This window comes from Lithobates pipiens, unplaced genomic scaffold (genome assembly GCF_037356315.1).
Source record: "Lithobates pipiens isolate NorthernLeopardFrog02 unplaced genomic scaffold, aLitPip1_a1.2 Scaffold_8, whole genome shotgun sequence".
NCBI lineage: Eukaryota > Metazoa > Chordata > Amphibia > Anura > Ranidae > Lithobates > Lithobates pipiens.
This window is the reverse complement of record NW_027507903.1, coordinates 148,426,755-148,446,273: the sequence shown is the minus strand read 5'-3', so window position 1 is coordinate 148,446,273 and position 19,519 is coordinate 148,426,755. Positions and strand designations below refer to the sequence as shown.

The following is a 19,519-nucleotide window of genomic DNA, read 5'->3' as shown; positions in this document are numbered from 1 at the left end:
ATTACTGAAATGCACAGATTGGTGTCACTGATGGGCACAGACTGGCATCACTTCACTGATCGGCTCTCCTCTCCTCAAACTCTGTCAGTGTGAGGTGAGGAGAGTCAATTATGGGCACTTCCGTGTTTACATGTGAAAAGCTGTGATTGGACATAGCACGCTGGCGATCACGTTGAGACTGGGCGGCATCATATGACATCGGCCCAGAACAAGAGGGGATCCTGCCTGCAGTCATTTGTCTATGCGGCGGACGGGAAACAGTTAAAGCTGAACCTTACTCTTACTTTCAGTTTTGCACAATTGTACAGGCTCATCTCCTGTACTGAAATAGCTTATTGTGATTTTACAGATTTTACTGATTTGCACACTAAGCTTCCTATAGCATACATTAAGAGCTGCTAAAACTCACAAGGAGCCCATCTCATTTTCTGGCTAGAGGACATCCAGCATCATCTTCTCCTTATATTCTTCACCTATATTCCCTTGTGGATTTAAACCTTGGGGGTTCAGCATCACATATGCATATTACTTTCATGTAAAAGCAGCCTGACTAGGAATGCCAACTCCTCAAGACTGGCATCCACCAAATAAGGCATCAAGAGCCAATACATTGCTTGCATTAGGGATGAGGGCACTTGAGAGGAGTACTGAGGCAGGGTGCTGTGATTTATTGAAGAAGCTATATATATTACCCTGTCAGCCATTTCTATCAGTCTTGCATAGAGAAGCTCAAAGATATCACTGGGTCTGAAATCAGGTATATAATGAAAACAGGAATGTTTTATTTCAAAATTCAAAATGACATTAGCATGTCGATGAGGAACTAGAGAAGGCAGAATATGAACAGAATAAACTTCATCTTAAAATAAATTGTTACTGGATAGGTTGTGCCACATTGCTCCGACAGCACGCTGTGGTCCATATAAGCTAAGATTGTCGGTTGTGGGAGATTGTAAATTGACGCATGTTAGATCTGATTTTGGCTTCGTTGCTGAAGCAAGTACAGAATACTTTATTAGGTGCATAGTAGAAGGTTATACAGTGCAGTTTTTGAAACATTAATAATTTGAAAGATTTTCTTATTAATTGGCATATTACAACATTGCAACTCTTGCATACAATGCATGTCTCCACTGTAATGCCCTGTACACACGGTCGGACATTCAGACCACAAAATCTGTCTGATTTTTCAGACGGATTTTGGCCCAAACTGGTGTTGCATACACACGGTTGGACAAAGTTGTTGGAAAATCCAATAGTTCGGAACGTGATGACGTTTGTTCGTTACGACAGGACTACGTAGAGGCTAGTAGCCAATAGACTTGGTCTCATAATTTGATTTTAGCATGCGTGGCACTTTGTCCAAACGGAATTCTCTACAAATGATCGGAAAAAGTCAGATGGGATTTTTTTGTCCAAAAATTTGAGATCCTGCTCTCAAATTTTTTCCGTCGGAAATTTACGGCGGAAAAAGTCCGATAGAGTCCACAGACGATCAGATTTTCTGACAATATAATCCGATCAGACCTTTTCCGTCGGAATTTCTGACCATGTGTACACGGCATAAGAATAATTATTACAAATGTTATATGAATTTGTATCTATTTACTTTTATACCACGCATTTGTTCTTCTAATGCCACCCAATTTAAATTGTTAACCACAAAAAAAAACACTGACATACATGCTGAACTTAACAATTGCACTTAAAAAACGCTCCAGCACTCTTATAAAGCATGATTTGGACTGTTCTGTGCTATCATAGTCTTTGCATACTACTGCATACTTCAATTGTGCTAAAGATTGAAGAACTGATTTTCTGAACCTTTATTAATTTGGCGCAGGTCATTGAAATTTTGTGAAGCACGTTACACATTTGGATTTTTTAATGTAGCACCCTGTAGTTTAGGCGTGGAGCTCCTTTACTTGCCAGAATTAGTTATCCTGGTTAATTGATAGAGATCCATTTATTTCTCCCTAAGTTTTACCTTGTTGTACTTTTCTCTTCTACCACTAGGTGACCAGGCACTTGGTGGTATTAGATATGAGAAGGGCAAGCCAAGGTCAGGTTATGGGTGCATGGGGTATCTCAACCAAGAGGCAGGGTTTTTCTTGAATCCCTTGGCCTGCTGGGAGAACCTATATATTTGAGTGGAGTGAGGTGAAATATGTTCTCTGACACCAGGATGGCTGTCCTGGTGGACATGTGTCATACGCCCCGCACAGGGGCGGACTGACAACTCATGGGGCCCCCGAGCAATCAGAGATTATGGGGACATACAGTATACACACACAGTATACAATCACACAGTATACACATACATGTACACACAGTATACACAGACATGTTTCTATTGGCTGAGAAGGTACTGGAGAGTTGGGGCAGCTATAATCTCAGGATTTTTAGACCAAAAGGATGTCTGTAAGGGACATTTCAGAAACAGATGTAAAAAAAAAAACACAGATTTTTACATACTGTCCCTGGTTTTACTGAGGCTGGCAACCCTGATGGGGCCCCCTAGTGGCCCGGGGCCCTCGGGCAGTGCCCGAGTAGCCAATGGTCACTCCGCCCCTTTCCCCGCACTGCTAGGCCAGAGGTTTGGCCTATCCCAGGGGCATCTGGCTGCCAGGCTGTGTGAGGGCCTATCCAAAAGTAAGAGGGCAGCACAGGGTTGGTACTGCAGTTTGCAGTCCAACCAGAAGTTCCGGTTCTGGGAGAACCTGTCGTGGTCGGAGGTTGAAGGGAAGCTGTCGACACTAAGGGTCCTGCCACCTTTATCAGAGACCACAGTGAGTAACTGAAGCAAGTACCAGAGCAGCATTCTCACCGAATGGGCAGGGTGGAGAATCGGGAAACTTCAGGCGGTGATCAAGTCAGGGACCCAACCAGCGAATGTGACACTTGCAGAGCAGCCTTGTGAGTCAAGCCAGGGACGAGCCGATCAGCAGGGGTGAAGCTTGAGGAGTATCTGGAGTGCCAAGCTAGGGACCCAGCAGAGAAGCGTGGTTGACGCTTGAGGGGAATACCACCGCAAACCTTGGAGGGGCTCCAGGGATTCAGAGTCAGTAAATCAGAGGGTCCAATGAAAGACCAATGGTTCAAGGGGCTGAAGAACTACAAGTGGAAGTTGTAGTGAAGCTGAGAGGACTGTTACGATTTGTGTTAGGAACTGTTAAAGACTGTTACTATAGAAGACAGCAATCCTGCACGTGCAGATGTGGTGCCTTACTGGTTGCCTTTCCCTGTACGGCTGCCCTCCTATTGAAGTCTTGGAGTCTGCCAATTGAAATTGCAACTGCTTAAGGGTGTCCTGGCCCTAAGGAACGGTTCACACAGGGGGCGATGCGAGGCGACACGACTTGCCTCGCCGCGACCTGCCGCGACCTCAGCGGCGACTTGCAAATGACTTCTGTATAGAAGTCAATGCAAGTCGCCCCGAGGTCGCCCAAAAGTAGTACAGGAACCTTTTTTCTAAGTCAGAGCGACTCGAGTCGCTCCTCTTAGAACGGTTCTGTAGTACAGAACGGGGGCGACTCGTCAGGTCGCGGCACGGCAAGTCGTGTCGCCTCGCGTCGCCCCCTGTGTGAACGGAGCCTAACACTCTTTCCCTCATAAAAGAAAGACTGTAAAAGAATTAAACATTTCTTTTGTATTCAAGAAGTGTCTGGTGCCCAATAACTTAAACCTTGCACCCACTAGGCCTCACAACCTACTACTTACAGCTATCTTTGGACTTAGAGGTCCTCATTAGACTGGAAGAGGCTAAAGACTTTGCTACATTAACATCTGATGCTCTAGTAACATATTACTTTTCAGACCCTTCAACTTAAAAAAATATTTGATACATTCCATAAATCAGTTTTCTGCATAAAGATAAAATTTTGTGCTGTAATCTAGGAGGAATGAAGATACCGTACCATCAATAATTTAAAGGGGTTGCATAGGTTAAATTTTTTTTTTAAATAACAAACACATCATACTTACCTCCACTGTGCAGTGCGTTTTGCACAGAGTGGCCCCGATCCTGCTGTTCTGGGGTGCCATGGCGGCTGTCTCGGCTCCTTCTGCTCAAGCTAACCACCTCTGGAAAGCTCTTTCCCGAGCGGTTTAGCTTGCGGCCTTGCTTCCATGTCATACAGTTGGATGTGATTGACAGCAGTGCGAGCCAATGGCTGCGCTGCTATAAATGATCCAATCAACGGCCAGACTCAGAGGAGAAGAGGACACCGGGGGAAGTGCACAGCAGGTGAACAGGCTCAGGTAAGTAAAACGGGGGAGCTGGGGGGCCAATGACAGCGAGGTGTTTTTTGACCTTAATGCATAGGATGTTTTAAGGTGAAAAAACATGAACCTTTAAAACCCCTTTAACTACTTGCCGGTCACCCACAGTAGTTTTACTGCAGACCGGCGGCACAGGCAGGCCAGACAATGTACCTATACGTTGCCTCCTGTCTTCCAGGTTTAGGGCGCGTATGCGCGTGTCCCCTCCTGACACGTTCTGTGATTGGACACAGCATGAGTTTGGCAGCAGATTTTAGCCAATGATTTTGTATGAAATCAGCTGTGTCCAATCATACACAGTGTGCATAGGAACAGTGACCTCGCTGTTTCTTCTCCCTGAAAAGCAGGGAAAAAAACACTCAGATGAGAAAGTAAAAGCTGAACACATTACACACATTACACTTTGTTAGGCACACAGTTTACCCCTTTATTGCACCTAGATGTTAACCCCTTCTCAGCCAGAGTCATTAGAACAGTGTCAGTGTACAGTATTATCACTGATCACTGTAATAGTGTTACTAGCGACATCAGTGTCATTTGTGACCCTCCCAGATAGTGTTTGTTAGCACCAGATTCCCCTCCACCCAATCACAGTCCCACTATAAGTTGCTGTTTACTGCCATTACAGTATATGGTCCATAGCTGTGTAAGTTCTAGTATATATACCATAGTTTGTAGACACTATAACTTTCACACAAACCAATTATTACACACTTTTCTTTTACAAAAGACATGTAGCAGAATAAATTTTTGCAAAACTTTATGAAGAAATTAGATTTTTGTATTTTTTTATTGGATATGATTTATAACAGAAAGTAGAAAATTACAACCTCTCAATACCTTGCGTTTGGAAAAAATATAGATAAAAGTAATAATAATAATAATACCGTGTAATCACTTTAAGATTGAAGCCACCATAAAATATTCAAAATAAATTTAAATAAAAAGAGAATATTCAAAATATATGTAAATAATAATAAATAAAAAAATTCAAAATAATCAATTATTTTAACCACTTGCCGACCGCCGCACGACGATGTACGTCGACAGAATGGCATGGGCAGGCATATGGGCGTACCTGTACGTCCCTGCCTTCCCGCGGGTGGGGGGCCCGATCGGGCCCCCCCGGTGCCTGTGGCGGTCGGTATTCGTTCGGGAGCGATCCGGGATGAGGGGGCAGCCATTCATTCATGGCCACCCCCTCGCGATCGCTCCAGACGAATGGAAATGCTCCGTGACATCACTTCCTCTCCTGTAATGTAAACACAGGAGAGGAAGTGATGTAATCTCTCCTCCGTGTCGGTATTTTTCGTTCCGACACCGAGGAGAGAGGATCGGTGAGTTGCACCAACACGACACTACACAGTAGAACATGCCAGGCACACTCACACCCCCCCGATCACCCCCCCATTGGTGTCATTTGTGACTGTAATAACTGTTAGGGCAGTTAGGGTTAGCCCCCTTTAGTTCTAAGATACCCCCCCTAACGCCCCCAATAAAGGTTTAACCCCGTGATCACCCCCCGTCGCCAGTGTCACTAAGGCTGGGTTCACATTGCAGCGGTTTATGAGAACGGATGTGATTCGCACCGCACTGCAGTGCAAATCACATCCGATCTGTGTGCGATTCGAGTTTTGCGTCGCAAATTTGCGTCGCACCCGCCGCACCCGCCGCACCCGCCGCAAATTCGCACGGGACCCTTTTTTTGGTCCGCAGCAGAATCGGATCGCATGGGTGTTCACACCATGCGATCCGAGTTTGCAGATCGCACTGCGATATGCGAACTGATCTGGGGGTGTCATTAACATTTCACTGACACTCCCAGCAGTTCGCATAGGGCAGTGTGAACTGCCGCCGGGAGGCATGCGATGCGGGAACCCGCCACGGATTCGTGGCGTTCCTGCATCGCTCCAGTGTGAACCCAGCCTAATAAGCGATCATTTTTCTGATCGCTGTATTAGTGTCACAGGTGACGCTAGTTAGGCAGGTAGGTATTTAGGTTCGCCGCAGCTTTTTATAGCGCCAGGGACCCCCATATACTACCGCATAAAGCCCCCTGATTGCCCCCTAGTTAACCCTTTCACCAGTGATCACCATATAACTGTTACAGGTGACGCTGGTTGGTTAGTTATTTTTTTATAGTTTCAGGGCACCCGCCATTTATTACCTAGTCTCACTAGTGTACCCCTAAATTTAGGGGTGTCTACTTTCCAAAATGGGGTCATTTGGGGGGGGTTTGTGCCATCTTGGCATTTTATGGCCTTCAAAACTGTAACGCCCTTAGAAAGCCTGAAGGCGGTGCTTGGTTTTCGGGGCCCCGTACGCGGCTAGGCTCCCAAAAAGTCCCACATATGTGGTATCCCCGTACTCAGGAGAAGCAGCAGAATTTATTTTGGGGTGTCATTTCACATATGCCCATGGCATGCGTGAGCAATATATCATTTAGTGACAACTTTGTGAAAAAAAAAAAAAAGTTTGTAATTTTCCCGCAACTTGTGGCAAAATATAAAATATTCCATGGACTCAACATGCCTCTGAGCAAATAGCTTGGGGTGTCTACTTTCTAAAATGGGGTAATTTGTGGGGGTTTTGTGCCATCTTGGCATTTTATGGCCTTCAAAACTGTAATAGGTAGTGAGGAGTGAAGTCAAATATTTACGCCCTTAGAAAACCTGAAGGCGGTTCTTGGCTTTCGGGGCCCCGTACGCGGCTAGGCTCCCAAAAAATCCCACACATGTGGTATCCCCGTACTCAGGAGAAGCAGCAGAATTTATTTTGGGGTGTCATTTCACATATGTCCATGGCATGTGTGAGCAATATATCATTTAGTGACAACTTTGTGAAAAAAAAATAAAAAAAAATTAAAGTTTGTAATTTTCCCGCAACTTGTGGCAAAATATAAAATATTCCATGGACTCAACATGCCTCTCAGCAAATAGCTTGGGGTGTCTACTTTCTAAAATGGGGTCATTTGTGGGGGTTTTGTGCCATCTTGGCATTTTATGGCCTTCAAAACTGTAATAGGTAGTGAGAAGTGAAATCAAAAATTTACGCCCTTAGAAAGCCTGAAGGCGGTGCTTGGTTTTCGGGGCCCCGTACGCGGCTAGGCTCCCAAAAAGTCCCACATATGTGGTATCCCCGTACTCAGGAGAAGCAGCAGAATTTATTTTGGGGTGTCATTTCACATATTATGGAAAAAATATATATCAGTGAATACTACTAAAAAACAGTGAAAACAAACACCTATAACCAAAATGAATATATATATAGTAACATCTGTGACCACAATTCAATAGGTGCAGATATAAGCTATATAAACTTAGCTACACAAACGGTGCTAAACAGAGTCTTAGCTCGAGTGAATAAAACGCATGGTATATTACTGTATTCAAACTTGCAAAAAAACATATAATCACATAAAATTAAAATTAAAAATTGGTTAAATGAAAGTGTCCAATCATTTATAATCAGTCCATGAAAATAATAAAAAACACCATGTGTCAGATGTAAAATTAATATTTTTTCTCAGGGTCTTGTTCAAAAATCCCCGCAACTCAGCGACTGTAAAAGTGCACCACCACCAGAAGTGAGGATTGGCTCCTTACCAGATGCTCTTAGGTTGTATGCTCTAAAAGTCAGACCGGGCCGTATACATTCATCAAGCGTCCATAGGCTCCACCCATATGTTAGATCGTTTAAGCAGTCAGGTTCCAATATTTAGCAATAATCAGTCAGCCATAAAGAGGAGGGAAAAAAACGCTCCAATAGTGTAAAAACGTTTTATTAAAAGATAGTAAAAAACAGAAAATGCACTTACAAAAGTCAAGCACAATAGGGCATGTCACAGTAGGTAGCGCCGGCCGGACGCGAATCATCTACTTCAGTACCCTTTCTCCAGCTGGTTCGTTCGGAGGCAATAAATAGCGTGTCACACCGCCCAACGCGTTTCGTGAAATGTCACGTCTTCTCGGGGCTCGGGTGACACGCCACGTTGCCCCCTTTTTATATGGTGTCCTATAGTCCAAGCCTCCTCCCCCCATGGGCAACTCGAACAGCGCGGGCGATTAAAAAGCGGAAGTGACGCAAAAAGCGTCACAGCACATCAGTGTTATATTCTTAATATCTAAATTTTAATTGGCTTTATTATACTTTATTCAGAATATAATATTTTTCATACTGTATGAAAGAGAACTTTGAGACAATAATTTCTATGTTATGACTTGCGATAATTGAAGAAGTAAATATTTAAAATCTGTCAGGATTTTGAGGAATATTGTATATTTTATATAAGCTTTTCTTAAGTGTAAATGAAGGTTTGCATAGAGACTTAAAATTCTCCCTTCCCCCTTATATCCGGCCATGGTAGACTGTGGAGCTGCGCTTTAAGTGGTAACATATGTCAGCTCTGTTGTAACAACCACTCTCAGCCCTCCCACCTTTGGAAAGGAGGAGTTATCTTTCGGGCGGGAGATTTGAGCCTGTTAATATAGTAGGAAGTTTCAGGAGACGGTCTCTTGAAGAGGCAGCAGCCTAGAGGAAAGACCTCAGAAACATTTCAGCTGCATTCAGCATACAAAGGGTTATTCCGCCATTTTAGATAGGCCACTCAGTAATAACCTTAGACAATTTTTAAAGATACAAATGATATATTGAATAAGAAAGAAAGATACTAAGTAAGATATTATTGTACTATTTTTGTAAGCATCCTTTTGTATTTAAATGTGTACAAATAAATACACATTTTTGAATTACGCTGACTCAGAACCAATTAAGGAAATTCGTCACACAAGATCAATCGATCTAAGACTTTGAAATATCGTATTATTTCATAATATTTCATATTTCATATTTAACAATTGGCGATCTGCAGCCAGTCAATCATAAGTCGGAAGTTTTTTTTCAACTTCACTCCTTGTGATCAGAGGGGAATGAATTGATGAACAGAGATTAAACTTCGCAAAGATTGAAAAAGAACCTAGAAGAAAAATCGATCGATTGATTGTGAAAGACCGGAGAATTTCCAGGAAAAAACTGACGGGTTTTTTATTTGGTGAGTAGAAACGTAATTATGGAATTTGTAGCTGTTTTAGCTGATGAAAGTACATTAGAATTTAAAGGTTTATCGAAACAGGTCTCTGATGCTGTTTTATGGAAATTAATGTATGATCAATGCTTTCAGGCAAATGCTGACATTGAGAAGGATAGATTCTCATTAGTTAAAACAAAGAAAAAAGTACGTAATGTAATGAAACTTGTTAAAAGTTATAATGATATGGTGTTTGATATGCCAGGAAAACAAAGTCAAAGTGTAACTGATAATGTATTTCTTGAACCTAGATGTTCAAGTTGTGAGACTTTTTGTACATATATTGAAAATTTTGAGAATACAATAGAAATTGCAGCAAAGCAGGAGAAGAAATATACTGAACAATTATTGACTGAAAAAATTGAATTGGAACATAGAATTGATGCATTATTGCAATCTCTGAAAGAAAATGAAAATCAAATTGTTTTCTTGACCCAGGAAAAATTTGAACATGAAAATATTCTAAATATACTTAAGACCCAATTACTGCAAGCTGAGGTTTTTGCACATGTTCAGTGTTCAAAGATGGAGGATGGTGAACATGTGACAAAGGCAGATGTGAACGTCATATCCTGTAAAGAGTCAAATGTTAATATTTCCTCAGACAATGAGAGTGGGAAGTCAGTTGACTTCAATAATACTGATATTAAGCAGAAATGTAGATTTTCATCGCCATATGCTCAGAGGAAAGTCTATAAAAAGTTGAATAATAATAATACACAAAAGAGGTTGTATTATCCGAAAATTTTGCCCAGGCGTCAAGAAGTTTATTCTGTACGTTGGCACAGTAATCTGAGGTATAGAGGTCATAATAAGCAAATTCATTTTTCTTCTAAGAACCAAAGACAAAGATTGCAAACTGAAAATAGTCCATTAAGACAGGAAAGGTTTAATTATGTAGCATATAACACTCTGAAAACAGTCAGCAGTCCTTAAATTAACTGCAGATATGGTAAGAATTTTCTGGTTGACGTTTAATGGCTATGAATAAGGATTGATTTGAGTTTAAAAAGATTTGGTTTTGACGTTTGGAATATTATTGAGGACTTTGATATAATTTTAATATTTTCAAGGATAATCTATTGGATTATTATTTTTTATCAATGTTTCATTGTCATGAGTATTAAGTTTTATTTTTGTTTTGTTCAAGCTGAACATTGAAAAGTTTTGTATTCAGTCAGCATGGTACTCAGAGAGACAGAGTTGATGAGATACATGCCATAGGCGGAGCTAAAGCTTCAGAGCAGACAGGAAATGTTATTTCCATGCATAGTACACAGGAAAACTTTGAAAGTAGAAAATACAGAACATATTTCTGAGCAATTTATTCTTTCTTCTTCAAACAATAGTTTGATTGATTTGCCTTATGCCTCAGAAGTCAAACAGATTAGTACATTGACTGTTAATGACAGTTCAATCAATATGACAAACAATGATGAAAATGAGAGGGATGGATTACATCCATCATCATCAGGATTTAGGGAAAAGGGTTCTGAGTCACCTCCAACATTAAAATATGTGACTTCACTTTTAATAGATGAAAGTGGAAGGCCATGGTTACATGGTTTATTAAATGGTAAGAATATTAAATGGTTAATAGATTTAGGATCTGAACTCAGTAATTAAACACAAATTATCTGTGAATATTGATTCTCCAAAATGTAATTTAATTGATTTTAATGGAAAAGAAAATACAGTTGCAGTTAAAGTTTCTGATGTGACTTTCGAAATTCCCGGAATTTAAAAAAAAAAAAACGAATATAGACATATGGTGTTGCCAAAATACAGAGAATATTTTAGGCATGGATGTGATTAGTAAATTAGATTGGATTATTGATTTAAGTAATTCTACTATATGGAAAGATTCATCTAGTCCCAAATCTATGTTAATAGATTCCTCAAAGTACAGTAACGTTGTAAGTATTTGTACAGCAGTCGCTGACATGTCTTCAGATTTTAATTGGCCACACACAGGAACCAATCTCGAATTGGAACAATCAGTTAGAGCACATAAAAGTCTTTGGAGTCAGACCAAAATGAATACAGGTTTGTTTAAAGATATTGAGATAGTATTGACAAGGAAGAGAAGAAAGGTTCATTAGTGATTTATAGTGATAGTTCATATGTTGTACGTTATCTATGTAGAGGTTTTGTGGATTCATCTAATAAGACTCTTGTGCAGAAAGAGACATTAGAAGTAGTTTTTGACCTTGCAGAGAGTAATCCTCTTGCATATGCTATTGTAAAAATTCCAGCACATAAAAAGATGAAAGTGAGTTATCTGTAGGTAACAGAATAGCAGATTTATTGGCAAAGGAAGCAGCTTTTGCATAGAGTTAGTAGTCCAACCTGATATGGTATCAATTAATGTTGTGAAGAAAGTGGACACACATATTCCTTTAATTTCAGAGGAAAAAAAGGTTATAACAATCTTTTTTATTCTCATAGGTTGCCACAAAGTTATTATTTGGGTCATTAGACCATAAGTTTGTGTCATGACGGAAAAGGATTATTGTGTATTTATAGTTCACAGCACCTACAGGTGGGATTCACTAATGATGATGCTTTAACTATTGTTTAGAGGTTGAATAATCATGTTTTTCTAGTTTGGGATATATCAGCAAACTTCAGTTGTGACAGAGAATGTGTAATATCAGGGAATAGAATAGAGATTTCATGTGTGGTAACATTCACAGTTTGTAGGTATTATTGTGAGGATGTATCGGATAATTAAATCTAGGATTGATAAAGGTTGTTGGACAAAGGAAATATTTGGGTTGATGTTGTTCCAGTTATTTTTAATGGATGTAAGAAGCACAATTTCTGATGCTACAAAGTATTCTCCTTTTGAGTTTAAAAGAAAAAGTAAAATGGCGTGTGTATTGCCTCGTGGAGTTATAATTGGTTGAAGAAAAGTTACAAAATGGTTTCTCCTCATATTTCTAAGTTTGAAAAAGAAAGTTAATTCATGATAAAAAGTGTCTTTGTTAGTTAAAAATATAAGTTTTTATATTACAATGTTTCTTGATTAAGAGAATAAGAAATAATTTGTATATATATATTGATAAGGTAAAAAGGTTTGTGTATGTTAAAAATGTTTTTTTACAAAGGGTTATTCATAGCAGCCCTTAGGAATTTAGAATGAGACACCCATTGTTTTAGAAAGGTGGGAGGGAAAATACTCATTCTGTAGAACTGTCGTGCTCAGAAAAACCTTTAGAAGTAAAAAAAAGGTGGGGGCTGTGGTTTTTTGTTTTAGAAGGAGTGGACACAGACAATAATGGAGTACACACATTCCAGTGGAAGTTTCATTCCAGTACACATAAGACATATTTATATATCATGAAGGATTGTTATTAAATCCACGCACATATCGGATTTAATCTTCATTGTAAGAATAATCTATTTTTTGATATTTTACTATTGATATTGTTTTTTGTAACATTTTGTTATTTTGTTGTTAAACCAAAAATTATCTTTTGTATAAGATAAGCGGTCTATTAAGTAGACCAGGAACAGAAAGGTTTATTTAAGATAAAATTAGATATTGTTGACACAAGTCTAAGACAGAAAAGATAAAAAATGATTAAAGAATTGTTACATGTGAGGCCACACCCAGAGATGGTGACACGTCAGAGTTTCAGGAGTTGAAACATGGAAAAGTAATTGGGAAAGTCCATGGACATTTTGGGATGTTCAAGGGGTACAAATACTTTCTTAGTTCAGTGAAACAAGTATGCAGAAAGAAAAATGTGGGTATAACAAATTTTATATTCCAAGATAATGATGCTGCCTTTATTTTTTTCAGGAATTAAAAATAAAAATCGAACCTGAAGAAAGTGCGTATTCCAAAAGAAAAAGATGTCAGCACAACAAATGAAAAGTTTTAAAGAGAGGAAGTGTATCATCACTACAGGATGCATCTTTTCCCTAGTGACAATTTTATTTGTGATAAGATATATCAAGAACTGCTCAAGTTATATAAAGACTAACAGGAATGAAGAATTACACAACAAAGATCATATGTTATTCAGAAATAAGAGAGATGTAGACATTGATATCAATGCAGATGAACTGAAAAATAAGAACATTGATATCATTACAAAGGACAAAAATGATAGAGTTATTGATATTAGTGCATATGATAAAAATCATAATTTTAGAGATGTTGATATTAATACAGCAGAAGATTTGTATGGATTTTTATGTATTGGTGATGGATATCGTTGTTGTTTACAATTGTATTTCATTCACAGCAATGATATTGACATCAAAGTTAAAATAGAATCCAAAACTAAGTTTGTTAAAATGCAGGGATCTTATAGACTAAATAACAAAACTGGAACTTTTGAGTGTAACATATTGTTGAGGAGTTTCTGGTCTATATTTTTAAAGGGTAATGAGTCAACAATTTGGTCTGGAGATGTTACTAATATTATGACAAGATCTGGGAAAATACTTTATTCCTTTGATCAATTTTATTATCTTTTTCAAAGTTTTGTAAAGATATTAAATCCAAAATATTTAAACATCATTGGAGATGAAAAAGGAGACGTTGTAAGAACATGGGATTTTAAAGTTATAAGAAAATTTACTGAAATAAGGGTCAAAATTGATATCTTTATAGTTGATAAGATTGTTCCAGAAATTAATATTTTCCCACAATCTTTGAAAATTATGGAAGATAAAGATAATTTGCATTTGATATGTGATACAAAAATATCTTTACCTCAAAATTCATTGTTGACTTGGAAAAGGAATGGTGAGTTTTTGGGTAGTTTTCTTTATAGTTCAACTATCATAATTCATAAAGGAATTTTTGGTAGTGTGAATTGGATCAATGATACATTTGTTTATCAACAAATGAGAGTATCTTTGAATGATACTGGTATATATGAATGTTGCATATCAATAGAAAATTATCCGGTGAAATGTGCAAAGGCAAGTGTTGTTGTTATGTCTCCAAGGAAAACTCCATGTGTCAATAAGAAAAGTTTCTCTGCAAGTCCTTTTCAGATTAACCATTTCCAATCCAGAACTCTTTTGAGAGAGGGAAAGTTTGTCATTGTTTTGTGGAACTTTAATGTTTCAGAATGGAAAATTTCTACAAGGTTTCCACAATGTCAAGGACATCTGGTTAATATGGAAATGGGTATTGAGAGATGGTTTGGAATTAATAATAGAAATTATAACAGGAATAAGCGTGGTATTGTTGAAGGTATTTTAGGAGGGATTGGCACAATCGGGAGTATAACAAATAGTATGGATATTAGTACTTTAAAGTCTGATCTAGAAACCGCTGGTTTAGTGGGAAGTAATGGTATTAAAATACAAAGACATTTAAATCAGATTTTAGAAAATATGGTAATTAAAACTGCTAATATAATGGGTCCATCTATTTTACATCTTCAAAATATTACTTTTGATTTGATGAGAAGTGAACAACATTCTCATATAGCCAGAGCATGTTTAGAGATTCAAACGGAATATTCCACTAATTTTAAAATAATTGCGCAAGCATTTCAGAGTGGAATAACTCCTCTTGGCATTTTACAGTATTTGCCCAAAGAATATTTATATGCGATAAATCATACAGATTTATGGGTAAATAAATGGATAGGATGCAAGCAGGACATATGTTATAGTTCTTCTATGATTCCAATAGCCGGAAAAGAACAAATTTTGGTTCCAATCACTGTTTTGGGATTACCTGTCAGTAATACACAATTATTATACTATAAATTACAGTATACAGATTTTGTATTTAACAATGAAAATTCTGAATTAGAACAATTAGATTTGTCATCATGTTTACAATTCCAGTCTAAAATTATATGTTTACCTAATCAAGATAAAAGCATATTTCATTCTTGTTATCATAATCATACATTATGTTCAGCAAGAATTGAAAATAAAATTAATTCTGAATTAGTTACTCGTGTAGATAAAAAGAAGGTTTGTTTTCAAATTATGTCAGATACAGAAAGGGTTAAAACTTTTTTCTCTTCTTGTACAAATACAGAAAACCTAAATCAAGGGTTGTATTGTATAGAAGGAGATATTGTTGCAATAAGTATTAATGGATTGAGAACAAATTTAACAAATATGTTTATGAAAAATATTAGCGCTCTTCCTACACAGTATAATATTTCTCAAATAGATGAATTTCCATGGGAAAAATGGGCAAATATAATTCAAAAGGATCAAGGTTTATTAATAGCTTTGGCTAAGGAATTGCAGAATGCAGAAGTATTGTTTAAACATGAACAAGGTAATTTGCAAGAAATATCACATCAATGGTCAGAATTTTCAGGAAGTAATTGGTGGAAAAGATTTAGTAATAGTGTATCCATGTGGGGAAAAACTTCGATAACTTCAGCAGCAGGAAATATTTTATCACATCCTATTGTAATTATTTTTATTATTATCATGTTATTCCTTATATTCCAGTTATGTTTAATGTTTAGAATGAAAAAATTATATTATCGAATTAGAAGTGATATTAAGAAAGGAGATGATTTGTTACAAAGTAAATTGAAGAGGAAAATGCGTTTTGAAGGTATGAATTCAGTTTTGCATGACAAAACATTTGGAATTATTGAATCAAAGTTTGTTTGAATGTGACATGAATGATGATGGATGAATTTTTAATCTGAAAAATATGATTAGTATTCATATTTCAGAGGGGAATGTTATATTCTTAATATCTAAATTTTAATTGGCTTTATTATACTTTATTCAGAATATAATATTTTTCATACTGTATGAAAGAGAACTTTGAGACAATAATTTCTATGTTATGACTTGCGATAATTGAAGAAGTAAATATTTAAAATCTGTCAGGATTTTGAGGAATATTGTATATTTTATATAAGCTTTTCTTAAGTGTAAATGAAGGTTTGCATAGAGACTTAAAATTCTCCCTTCCCCCTTATATCCGGCCATGGTAGACTGTGGAGCTGCGCTTTAAGTGGTAACATATGTCAGCTCTGTTGTAACAACCACTCTCAGCCCTCCCACCTTTGGAAAGGAGGAGTTATCTTTCGGGCGGGAGATTTGAGCCTGTTAATATAGTAGGAAGTTTCAGGAGACGGTCTCTTGAAGAGGCAGCAGCCTAGAGGAAAGACCTCAGAAACATTTCAGCTGCATTCAGCATACAAAGGGTTATTCCGCCATTTTAGATAGGCCACTCAGTAATAACCTTAGACAATTTTTAAAGATACAAATGATATATTGAATAAGAAAGAAAGATACTAAGTAAGATATTATTGTACTATTTTTGTAAGCATCCTTTTGTATTTAAATGTGTACAAATAAATACACATTTTTGAATTACGCTGACTCAGAACCAATTAAGGAAATTCGTCACACAAGATCAATCGATCTAAGACTTTGAAATATCGTATTATTTCATAATATTTCATATTTCATATTTAACAATCAGCCAATCATTATCTCGCCTGAAAAAACACTTAGCCTATCACCGTTGGTTCCCCGCTGGACACCAGCGGGAACCAGGCCTCGGTATCGATACTACATCGGAGATTCCATCTCCGCATGAACCCGGAAATGACGTCCCACATGACGTCACGAGTGTTTGGCCTCTCACTGTTGGTTCCCCACTAGACACCAGCGGGGACCAAGCCTCGAAAAAAAAATGTCGCATCAGGACTCCCATCCCCGCATAGACGCGGAAATGACGTCCCGAGCGGCATATCCGCCCTTACTACCGACGTGGTGACGTCAGACCAACGCGCCAATCTCTGCTGGTCTTCCGACGTGTCCACGTACCCGGAAGCAAGTACAGGCAAAGCGAGGGCCAAGCCTCACTCCCGATCCTCCCTCCGCACTAAAGTGCATAAGAGGGAAATGGAGTGGAGAGGGAGAGAATTCACTCTTCATACTTGAAGCGGACGATTAGCCGCCACCATATCGCTGCCATTGTTTCAATCAAAAAAAGGAAAAAATAAAATAAATATTCCATTCCTACAAAGAGGAGAATAGAAAAAAAAGGCATATATTACCACTAAGGGGGAGGCTTGCACCCACGAACCACCATATTATTCAAAACAAGCATAAACAGAATGATAAAAAACAATTATTAAAAAATATATTGAATGTGTCACATTAGACATCTAGACATCTACCTAATATAGTTTTATGGAGATAGTTACATAGAAAACCATCAACAATCACATTGCTATAGATATACTCTCTTCACAGCGACATCATTCACATATATCTGAAAAGAGAATACAATATGAGACAATGCGAGTGTTCCCCAACAAAATAAACATGAAAAATAAAAGGATAAAATAAGTATAAAAGCAACAACCAGTAAGATCGTGCACTAAAGCACTAATTGTCCACAAATGTTATGTGGAAAAAGCATATAATACTCTAGATAGTACACAACAGAGATAAAAGGTCCCACCAAGTGTTACGGAGGAGAATATAGACCAAAAAAAAAAAAAAAAACCTTTTCTCACACTAAGCGTTATTTATAAACGCATTTACATCAATATCGACGTTCATCCCAAAAGGGGCATATGTTTTTAATCTATGAATCCATGACATCTCTAGATGGGAGATATCTCTTACTAATGACCCTCCCCTCCAATGGGGTCTATGTTTGTCTATTCCCATGTAAAGGGTGTTAGAGGGATCTCTATCGTGTACCTCGTCATAATGTCTGGAAACGGGGTGCTTGTCAAAGCCCCGTCTAATATTGCCGATGTGTTCGTTTAACCTAACTTTTAGAGCCCTCTTGGTCCTCCCCACGTATTGAAGTCCGCACGGGCACTGGATAAGATATACAACCGCCATCGAGGAGCAGGTTATAAAGGGCTCCACCTTGTATGATTTAAGTGTGCTCGTGGAAGAGAATTCACAGATTTTGGAATTTCTATTCGCATTTAGTGTGCATACCTGACAGTTCTTACATCTGTAAAACCCTGTTAAGTTTTGAAAAAAACACCTATTTATCTTCGGGGGGCTTTGTACACTAGGGGCAACCTTGCTACCCAGTGTAGGTACCCCTCTGAAAATAACTCTAGGGTTTTCGGGTAAAATCGAACCCAAAACCTGATCGTTAGTCAAAATATGCCAGTGTTTGTGGATTAATTGCTTAATTTGTCGATGTTGTGTCGAATATGTAGTTACAAAAGGCAGTAACGCCTGGTTCTTATCCTTCTCAACAGTACCTTCAGCCAGTAGTGATGACCTATCTCTGTTGCGTACTGTGTTCAAGGCTTTAGTCAGAGTCTCTGTCGCATACCCTTTTTCCCTAAATCTTTGGGATAATATCTCGGCTTGTTCGTCAAATATAGTGACATCAGTACAATTCCTCCTAAGGCGCATGTACTGTCCTAGAGGGACCGATTTTAGCCATGAAGCATGATGACAGCTTCCCATAGGGATATAAGAGTTTCTATCCGTTGGTTTGAAGTACGTTGATGTGACAAACATGTCACCCGCCACTCTGACCTTTAAATCCAAAAAATTAACCTCTTCTCTACTGGATTCATAGTTCAGTCTAATGCCTCTATTATTCTGGTTCAACATTTCCATATAATTGCGTAAATCCAGCTCCTCCACATCCCATAGGAGGAGGACGTCGTCAATATAGCGTACCCACAACGCAACCTCAGGGCGTCTTGGGGTATCGACCACGTCCTCCTCCCATTTGGCCATGAATAGGTTGGCCAAACTGGGGGCATATTTAGCCCCCATGGCCACACCCCTATCCTGGCGGAAGAACTGGTTATCGAACCAGAAGTAATTGTGCCCTGCGGCAAATTCTAACAGTTCCAAAATAAAATCTATTTGAGTCTGAACTAGACCTGATCCTCATTCTAAAAATACTTTAACCGCCTCAAACCCCAGTTCATGGGGGATGATAGTGTACAGCGACGTGACATCAGCGGTCACGAGCCAAAGGCCTTCTCTTGGTTTGATCTTACTCAGCATATTAATAATCTGCTTAGTGTCTTTTACATAAGAAGGGATTTTCTGCACCAACGGTTGCAGAAAAAAATCTATGTATTTGCCCACCCGGGACGTCACCGAGTCAATCCCACTGACTATCGGGCGTCCCGGGGGGCAAATAGCATTTTTATGTATCTTTGGGAGATAATAAATGACCGGTGTGCG

The 19,519-nt window shown here is 38.5% G+C and overlaps 1 protein-coding gene across 1 annotated transcript; it reads left to right on the top strand.

The window, feature by feature from the left end:
* The first annotated feature begins 9,169 nt into the window (after positions 1-9,169).
* On the top strand, positions 9,170-16,487 carry LOC143963583 (uncharacterized). The gene is made up of 2 exons (XM_077473265.1): positions 9,170-9,331; positions 13,176-16,487. Exon 2 carries the CDS (start codon positions 13,229-13,231, stop codon positions 15,983-15,985), a length of 2,757 nt encoding a protein of 918 aa, XP_077329391.1. The 5' UTR covers positions 9,170-9,331; positions 13,176-13,228; the 3' UTR covers positions 15,986-16,487.
* Positions 16,488-19,519: the final 3,032 nt, after the last annotated feature.